Raw genomic sequence first — 10178 nt, forward strand, 5'->3', positions numbered from 1 at the left:
TCACAAGTTCCCTGCACAACAACATCATACATATGGATCATTGGTTACCCATATTTCATACGTACATTACTCAAACTAATACTTTGAACCCATTTTGATATATGTATATACATTTGATAAAACCATAAATGTTTTTAAGCCTCTTTTCTACTCTCCAACTCTCTCCACACTCTCCTCTTATCTACATTCCCTTCTGCCAAATGTACATCCCATTCCATCAAAAAACCAAATACCACCCAAGGCTGAAAACAATTTCATCAACCACGGATCCACTTCATACAGGGTTTGGCCGAAATGGCTACAAGAATTACTCCAAATGCATCAATGCCTACTACAATATGCTCATATGCAATACATTACCACACATGGAACATCAGTATTCACAGTTATGGACTCTGTGTGCAAACTAGACACGTCAAAATGTTACTGCACCTGCAACTGCTAAACCTAGATGGATGAACATGCAATTTCTAAACAGATACTGAAGCCCCATAAAATACCATTTTCAGACATATATCACAAGCTGCAAGCAAGGAATAACAACACAATTTAGCACGTTTTATACCACAGGGAACAGAAAATTTCCACGGCAACTAACTTTAGTATTTCAAAATCACATAATTAAACATTAACACTGGAAGGGTGCAAAATATGCTACTACGTGCTGAAACACCAATGATACCAACAAATTTACTTGTGCATTATTACTCAACACCTAATTCAGGGCCTACTGAGGTAATGGTGTGTTATAATGGAATAGCCCTTGGCACCAGAATAATTTCCCACACTAAATATGACTCATAAAATGGAAGTGAAAACAAGCATTGCCATAGAACCAATCCTATATGACAAATAGCAATTTGAGGCACTGCATCGTCCATACAGCAAAATCAATACACCAATACAAGTTTCATGGCAGCATGATCTACTTCACAGTTAAATTACATTATTATTGCAATATCTCTAATTACTAAACTTCACAACTTCAGTCATAGGTTAGTGAAATTATCCTTCTCAAATGATAACCATACAAAAACACAAACTAGTCAATAACAAATACAAAACCCACCTTAGAATAACTCCTTCTCTGCACAGAACCGAATTCGAAATCCCAGCCACACCTACAACAAATCGCGACTTTTGTCCTAACCGAGTCTCACAGGATTGAGAAGGAGGAGGACGTTCGTGAACACAGTCCTAACCGAAACCAAAATTTAGGGTTTTTTTAGGCCCTGAAGGAGCAGAGAAGAAGAGAACGACGTCGATTCAAGACTCGAACTTAGGGGGAACTGAGACATCGTTTAAGGGAGACATCATTTCACGATTAAACCCTCTCTTTCACCGTCAAGAGCCCCCTCACCAAACCCTAAAATTGACTGCAGAGAGAGAACGACAGAGTGCTGCTTAGGTTTTCGTGACAGAGGGAGAAATAGAGTGGTGGTGGTCGATGGACACAGAAACCGCCGAGAGAGGAAGAGAACCGTGAATGAAAGCTGAGAAAGGGAGACAAGCCTGCGTTAGGTCGCCAATCAAAGGCCAATAACGGGTTGATACATGTGCTTTTATATGGAGGGCAGTTTGGTCATTTCACGTTCACAAGTGATTATTTGAGAACACAATTTGTAAGCTGATTATTTCAGAATACCACTTTTAAAAAGTGATTATATCAGCTTATTTCCCAAATTTTTTAGACACACACCTATTAATTTTTATTTTATTTTTATAAAGGACAATTTTCACATATAAAAATATTTTAAAAAAGGAAATTAAAAACAAAAAATAGAGGAATGTCGGTGTAGTGGAGAGAGATGAACGAGGTGGAGTGGGCAGTAATACTTTCCCCTTAATTACTTAAGTGAAATTTGTTTTTTAATTTTGTAATTTAGCAAAAAAAAATTTACAATTATATCCTCATTATATTAGATTGTGGTGTTTGTTAACCATGGGTATTTTCAAAGTTTTTGAATGTTTCATTTTTAAGTCTTCTGCCTTTATATATATAGAAGATTAATCAATCATTAAGAGCATCTTCAACTGATATGTCAAATTGTCACATTGACATGAAATGGCAAAAATTGAAAGCTAAACCGACACCAATCAAATAGTCAAATCCTACATGGATTTGAAGATTGGAAGAGATATGTCAAAAATAATATATCAAAAAGCTTGATGTCAAATACTATTTTAATATTTTTTTAGTCATGGACCCCACTATCATTTATTCTCTTTTCAAACTTTATGCATTATATGAGCCCCATTTTTTTTAAAAAGTATAATAAATAATATGGTATTTGCCATTTTGGGTGGAGTTAAATTTTTTTCAAAGTGTCAAATTGCCACATAAGCCATCAAATTTAATTTAACATTTTGCATTTAACATCTCCAAGGTAGATGTCAAATTTAAGTTTGATGATTTATGTGATAATTTGACACTTAAGAAAATTTTTTAACTCCACCGAAAATGTCAAATGTCATATCATTTTATTATATTTTTCAAAACATATGGGACCCATATGATGCATAAAGTATTCAAAGAGAGTACTCAGTAAATGATAGTGGAGTTCATGATTGAAAAGTATTAAAATAACATTTGACATCAAGTTTTTTGATATGTTATTATTGACAAATCTCTCCCTACCTTCAAATCCATATAGAATTTGACATCTCAGTTGGAACAACTTTAACACTAAAATTTTGCATTTCATGTCCACTTGGAAATTTTACATCTCCTTTGGAGATGCTCTATTTTCCCAACATCTTCCTCATTCTTCTTATTCTTATTTCTTCTTCAAAATCCAAACTCGTGAGTACTGTTTATCATCCCAGAAGTCAAATTTCCAAAGCTCGAATCAGAAATTCATTCATCAGAGTTGTACATCTGCTCGAGTATTGTACCATGTCCAAAAATCAGCATCATCTTATCACTCTAGGTACCTCAAACATGTTCTGACATTTTTGTCTTCATCCACGCCTGGTGAGTTTCAGTAAGCTCAGTTTCAACATTTTTCGTTAATTTCCAATGCTCAGATGATTATGGTTCCTTCATGAAAGTTGTTCCAAATTGTGTTATCTTCAGACCTTCAAATTTCAGAATTTTCTCATACTTGTAGCGTCCTAAAACCTTGGTTTTACTCAAATATATTCATCAATTCATGTTGTGATGCCTAAACGACATGAAATGCAAGTATAGGGGGAGTGGGGGAAGGGAGTGAGACTAGAAGCAAAGCACATGGGGAATATCAATAAATAATCCTTTATATAAATTATAGAATCATCGATCATTTATTTATACCAAGTAAAAGTATTTGGAACTTGGGGTGTATCCAATTCTAATTTTTAAAGACTTTTGGTTAAAAAGTCTGAAGGTATTCAACTGTGACTTTTAAATAGTATTTAAAAGTTTAGTGGTATTCAATTGTGACTTTTAAAAAGTATTTAAAAATTTGGTGGTATCTAGTTGTGACTTTTAAAAGTCTTTAATGCGTTTGGATGAGGAAATTTAAAAGTACAAAGGAATTCATAAATGATGGAAATTAATGTTCTAGAATTTGTAAGGAATTTAAATATGGAGTTTAACTTTTATTTGTAAAGTTTTTATTTTAATTTTTAAACTCAATCTGTCTTGGAATTTTAAAAATGACGACATTTTAGATAGAATTTAAAGTTGGGATTTATGACCTCCAAATTCCTTTTTTTTTTTTTTTTCCCATGTGGAATTTTTAAATTTCTATTTTTTTTTTAATCCAAACATGGGATTTGGTTCAAGTCAATTTAGAAATTCTAACTTTTGTCAAAATTCCAAGTTGATTTCCTCATTCAAATGCACCGTAAAAGTTTGGTGGTATCCAAAAACTAAATTACTTTTAAAAATCTCACTAAATGAATGACTTTTACATACTTTTAAGGCTAACTATTAACGATAATTTATCAAAAATAGCCAAAAGTTGACCCCTAATTTCAAAAATGTCAGTTTTTGTAAAATATTTCAAATATAGCAAAAAGCTCACCTAAATAGATACAAATGCCCTTAAATTTAAAATCCACATAAACCTAAAAAAGAAAACCCTATTAGATTGGGAATCTTTATATGTACATTTGTAGATGTATTGCTACATTGGTCAAACGGTGAGTGCAGTTCTTCCTTGATTCTTCATTCAATTTCTTCTTCGTTTAATCTTCATACTAAATTATATTACATATAGGGCATACATCCAAAAACCATTGAAAAACAATATTTTTTTGTTGGCGATTTAAACAAAAAATTGTATACTGTGAATCTGAATTGTGAAGCATAAAAAACATAAGCCAGACCTTTTCCATTCACATCAAGATAAAAGTTTCCTCTATCTGCAGATTGCTGCACTTTAAACTTCCTTGCCTAACTTCTAACTTCCCTTTTATATTTTAGTATGTAATTTTCTAGGAGCAGCATTCTGGAACTTATCATGGGATTCCTATTTTTAGTTTTGTTTGGTGGTTAAAAAAAATGTAAGATACTTGATAATATTGTTGTTTCTTACTTGCTTCACCATTCATTTTTTACTTTACCATTCTAATCTCTTTGTAATTCCAAATTTATCCAAATTTTTTATATGGTGTGGAAGGCTAGATTTTGTATGCTGCATATTACAGATTGCAGATTATTAGGTTTTAGTTATTTTATTGATGTTGTGCTGGATAATGCCATGATTGTATGTGTGGGGTGGCCGAACCATAATACAAGTATAGAAAAAAGAAAAAAAATTCAATCTTACATCAATAATATATATAGAAGAAAAAATGCACATTTTTTAGAACTTTGTACTCAATTTCATGTATCAAAACGGAAAATTAGACTGATAAAATCTCATTTCCCTGTAAACTATTTGTTTTATATTCTCTTCTTTTTGTCAAACTATTTTCTATTCCCTTGGCTCATCGATTTGGTTATTAGAGGGTTAATACTTCCTTTTTTATGTCAGTTATGTAATAAGCCCACAAACATTTTACATATAATTATAAATAAACTTATTATGGATTGCAATTGGGGGCCATTAGAATGGTTACATGGTTTGCATTGTTAAATATATGAACTAAAACCCAAACTTTACTGTGTTAAGAGCAAATTGTGGAGGGGCCAGGGCCACCTCAGGCCCTAGAGTACCTCCGCCTTTGGCTGGATTGGTACTTTCAGTTTACTTGGGTTACTTTTGATGCGAGTGTGTTCTTTTATACACATTGTACGTAATCTATTACATCACCCTTTGAGAAAAAATTTATTCATTTATCAATAAATAGGATGATATAAATCAACTTCTGTTCTTATATACAAACGTGGGTTAAAAATATTCCAAAATTTTATTTAATAAAGTTTCTTTTTCAGGTTTATGCGGGTTTTAAATTTAACGGCATTTGTGTCTATTTATGGGAGTTTTTGACTATATTTGAAATATTTTACAAAAATTGACATTTTTGAAATTAGGGATCAAATTTTGGCTATTTTTGATAAATAGTATTTAAGAATTTGTCAACTCTATGAAAATCACTCACTAACACTATATATTGACTAATAATCATTCAGGCCAGATATCCCAACCTGGAAAATGGACACCAATAATATATAAATTTCTTGTTTTTCGTTTTTTGTTTTTCCAAAAATAAACTGAAAATTGTTGGGGTGGGTTATTTAGCTTTCACATTTTGCCACAGTTACACAAGAGTCCAAGACATAGATGCATAGAAAATCATCAAAAAATCTTCTTGGCCATTGATATTTCACCTGCATAGAAGCTAAATACAAGAAAACGGGAAAAGAGACAAAGGGTAAACCAAAAAAATAAGGCAACCAATGCGCAAAACACAGAAAAAGAAGAATAGTTCAAAGCTGTGTCATATCTAAACACAATACATTTCTCCAGATAAGAAGCAGAACTTGTTATAGATCCTCGAATCAGCATAGGCTCCATTTGCTGCTGTCACATTCATTCATACCTTGAACAATATACATAAGCAATGGTTATCATGACACAGCAAGATAATAGTTGCAACTTCTACATATAACAAAATTCACACAGTTAAGCATTGCGCTCTTGTTTTTTATTTTATATTTTATTTGTTTTGTTTTGTTTTTAAGATTATGTCCTTGAGCTAGTTGACTAATAACTGTCCGGTTTAAAAGATGTTTCAACAATTGCATAACTTGAGTTTACGTGGTAGAAACCGTAAACAATTATACATTTGTAATATATTCATACGTCGTGTTATATATTTTCAGATGTCGATGATTTAAGCCTTTAATGTAGTTCAGGTAGGTAGTCCATTCAAGAACCAAGGGGCACATCCTTCACTGTCTTGGATCTCGTCTTATTTATTGTTTCTCATACAAGATCAAATGGATATGGCAAGGGCTCACTCTTTATTGGCTCTATAACCTGTCGGAGGCCAACTAGGCTACTGTTGAGGGGGAGATTTCTATGCCAATTTCTAATGAAAAAGTTGTTATTTCCAAAGTTTAATACGTTTCTGTAGGAATGAAATCACCACTACGAAATGCACAAATGCAACCGCAAACTGTTGTCAGAATTAGCAAATTGACACAAGAAAAGACTAAAGAATGAACAAAAATGGACCAGTACAAACCGAAGTATGAACATGCAAAACATAGAACAAGATAATGAAATGTTCATCCACATCGGGAATGGTTAGGTTAAACAAACATCACCAAATTTGCATGCAGACATGACCAAAACCATCATAAAAACACCCTAACCTTAGAAATGAAATCCTGGGAAAGTGGAGGTCAAGAAATTCTTATTTCAAGCGTCTGCAAGATTGAAAAACAAAATACTGAACCCTTAACTCTAGAACTTCTACCTGCAAACACTAAATTCAGCATCAAAGTGCTTTCTGCAAGTACCTTTTATTCAATAAAATAACAAACAAGTCCACCATGAGGATGGATCAGTTTTAAAGCTGGACCTACGTCTGTGCGACCACATTACCTGGTACTACATACTGGATTTTTAACTATATAGTTAGCCCAATGTATTCGGCCATTTGATGTAATGGGATACGATGATCTTCCCATTGTTTTCAATTTCATTTCCAACAGAACATTGATATTTATGTTATAAAACATTGATATTTCATATTAATGGTCTATGATTATGGAGATGTGTCAAAAATCAAAGCAAAGACTTCAAGAATTGGGACGCAAGCCTAGCTACCATTATATACAACTAAGACCAAAGCTATGAAATATTATGTTACCAGACCATAAAATCAGGCTTTGGAGTTGTGGCCAACCAAGAAGCTGTAAATGGGTTTTGTTTTGTTAGCTCATATATGTTCAATTTCTCCCTTACTAATGCATGACAATTAGGGTAGATTCCAAAGAAATCATGATAAGAGCAATTAGCCATTACAACATGTAGGGCAATAAGACTAATTTCTTGTCTAACACAAATTCATCAACCAACAACTTCTGGTTTTAACATACCTATTTTTGAAGAACCTCTTTGTGAGCTTTAAACGAGAGGATAACATTCCATATCAAAGAAATGGAATTAGCAGCAAGGACCTGAAAACACAAAAATCAACATAATTTAAAGCGAAATAAAACAAAAGGATTCCATGAAAGAAATTGGAAGTTAGAACATAAAGCAAAATCATAACATATTGGTTTCATAGTTTGTTACTCCGACTTCAGTAATTCTTTATAATAAGAAACATTATTTAATCAAGACCAGATAAATGAAAGCTGAAAGTACAAAAAGTTGTAGAGGACAAGAAGTCCACTGACACAGAAGCTAAAGCTGGCAAGAAGACATTTAAAATGCTACCAATGAAACCTGTCTATACACTTCTTCCCTCCCTGAATTCCATGTGATTCTTACAAAATTGTGCTAAACAAGATGCTGGAACCACCCAGCTCTAACCAGCTTCTCAATGTAGTCCTCACCATAAATTTAAAGCAACTGGACAATGAAGAAGCAAATGATAAACACTTTGAGCCTCTCCTTTACACATAATATACCAATGGGGAGAAAGAGAAACATTTTAGGCTTTCTCCTTTCAACCATAGCACTAGTGTTGACCCTCCCATGAGCATTCATCTAATATATAAACTGTATCCTTCGAAATCATGGGACAAGAATGGAAGCAAGAAATAGATGGGTCGCCAATCCTCTTGCAAAAGATTTACAAGGAATCTCAAAAGACTCCAAATCCAGTTTCTTCTATCAGTCTAGATGGATATAAAGTGACATTTTCCAACAAAGTAAGGACGAAAGCTCCCCAACTTTAGAGTCATTTAAATTTCAACAAAGGAAAATATCAATGTCACACATTCTAGCAGTGGAAATGTTAGGAGAGGTTGCAAGTATAGTTAAGAAAAAGAGACTAACACAGGTGTTTCCCCAACCCAAATTTCTTCCTAAAACCTCCCCCCTACCCGATTCTCACCACAAAGCGACAGAGAGAAGAAAAAAACATTGAAGCCTGGGGAAATATCTTCCATGCACAACATGAGGTCTTGACCACTATCTTAGTATGACACAGAATGGACTAGGCATATTTAATCTAGGCTTATTCTAGTTTCCTGTTTCTAGTAAGATTAGGTTTACTTTCCTGTTTCTAGCAACATTAGGTCCTTTTCAATACCTCCTTTGTAGTTGAGTAGGAAAGACTTTGTTAGTGAATAAACTTATCCTTCTTGAATAACTTTCTATATCTTTCCCCTCTTTCTTCTACAAGTCTCTTTCTGTCCATCTCCTTCTATGCTCTTCTAAATTTCTCTTCGTAATCTCTGTTTCCTCTCTGATTCTCTATCCACTCCTATAATTTCCCTATCTCTCTGCATCTCATTACGGCTTCTACGTCAGGAATCCCATCCATTTTCCTGAAAACTGTATTTACATTCTGATCACAGCATACCATCCATTTTCAGTATTTTCCAGTCCAGTTTTTGAATCCTAAAGAAGTTCTATTATATAATTTAATTTTGTTTCTGTTCCTCTCAAGTAGAATTCTATCAACCACAAATTAAATTGGCATGCTTAGTCTAGGCTGAATGGAAATTAAGTAAACACAAAGTTCACATGTATAACTTCTAACAAGGAATTAATACTAACTAAACTTCTAAAATCTTTTCTAACTGTGATACATCTAGAGGCAGAGAGACAATCCCCACTATGACACTGAGAAGCCCATGCGTTGAGAGAGACTCTTGGCTCCTCACAGACGTCTTATATGTCAGGAGGCAGCGAGGCAATCTTCAGTCTGCAACTTTATAATGTCCCACACATATCCTGCCTAGGAGCCCTAAAAAATGTATAGCTTCATTTATACAATTCTAACCTGGAATTGCTGTGGGACAAACCGAAAGTTAAGAAACTGGAAAGGTATCCACAGTTGCCAATTAGCGAGAACAGCAGAAAACCACTCCTGCAAAAGTAGATACATCATATTAACAAAACAGTTTGTATACAAAAGTAAATACAATCATTCCATTAGGTTTCAAAGGTGATATATATAATTCCGTTAACACCACCTGTTGAAGCTTGGGAACAACTTGTGAAGGTTTTCCCTCCAGTGTCATCAATGTTGATAAGAAAACTCCAATGAATATAGGAGAGAAAATAAACTGCAGCAACAATAACTCAAAACTTTACATGATGATGTGTCATGAAATTTTAAAAAAATTTATAAAATAAAAAAAAAACCCTAAAATCGCAAGTTGAGGTAACCTGATCAAGTAGAAGGCGCTGGAATGCACCTGATGCTCCAGGCGTTGTTACCAGTTTGCTTAGATACAAATACCTAGAGATACAAAAGGTGATGAAATGGAAACTTACAAGAGCAGAACACATAAAAACAAAGAAAAATTACCATGAAATTAGATTACTTATTTACAAAATCCAACATATTTTGTAGCATAACGATGTAAAGATAGCAATCACATAGGTTGACATTTACTGTGTGTTTCAAAGTGTTGTAGCCTATATTAGAAAAATTTAATGAATTCAAGGCTATAATGGCAATTCCAAATTTCAGGCTTACAAATGGAATTCTGAATGGTTACCAGAAATGCAACGTCGGACCTACTAACACCAGCCCCAACAGAGTAAACAAGAATGTTCTTTTCAAGTCCAGGTCCGGAGATTTATCAATCACAAGCTGGACAAAGAATTACACGTATT

The 10178-nt window shown here is 33.6% G+C and overlaps 1 protein-coding gene across 1 annotated transcript; it reads right to left on the minus strand.

Annotated features, from left to right (window-relative positions):
* Positions 1-5718: 5718 nt before the first annotated feature.
* On the minus strand, positions 5719-10164 carry LOC117612464 (protein Mpv17-like; the record flags this gene model as incomplete). Its single annotated transcript, XM_034341146.1, has 6 exons — positions 5719-5970; positions 7478-7558; positions 9337-9423; positions 9530-9622; positions 9726-9798; positions 10061-10164. Coding segments are annotated over 5 exons (438 nt in total), but the record flags the coding sequence as incomplete, so codon positions are not given.
* Between the last annotated feature and the right edge of the window lie 14 nt (positions 10165-10178).

Source organism: Prunus dulcis, unplaced genomic scaffold, assembly GCF_902201215.1.
Source record: "Prunus dulcis unplaced genomic scaffold, ALMONDv2, whole genome shotgun sequence".
NCBI lineage: Eukaryota > Viridiplantae > Streptophyta > Magnoliopsida > Rosales > Rosaceae > Prunus > Prunus dulcis.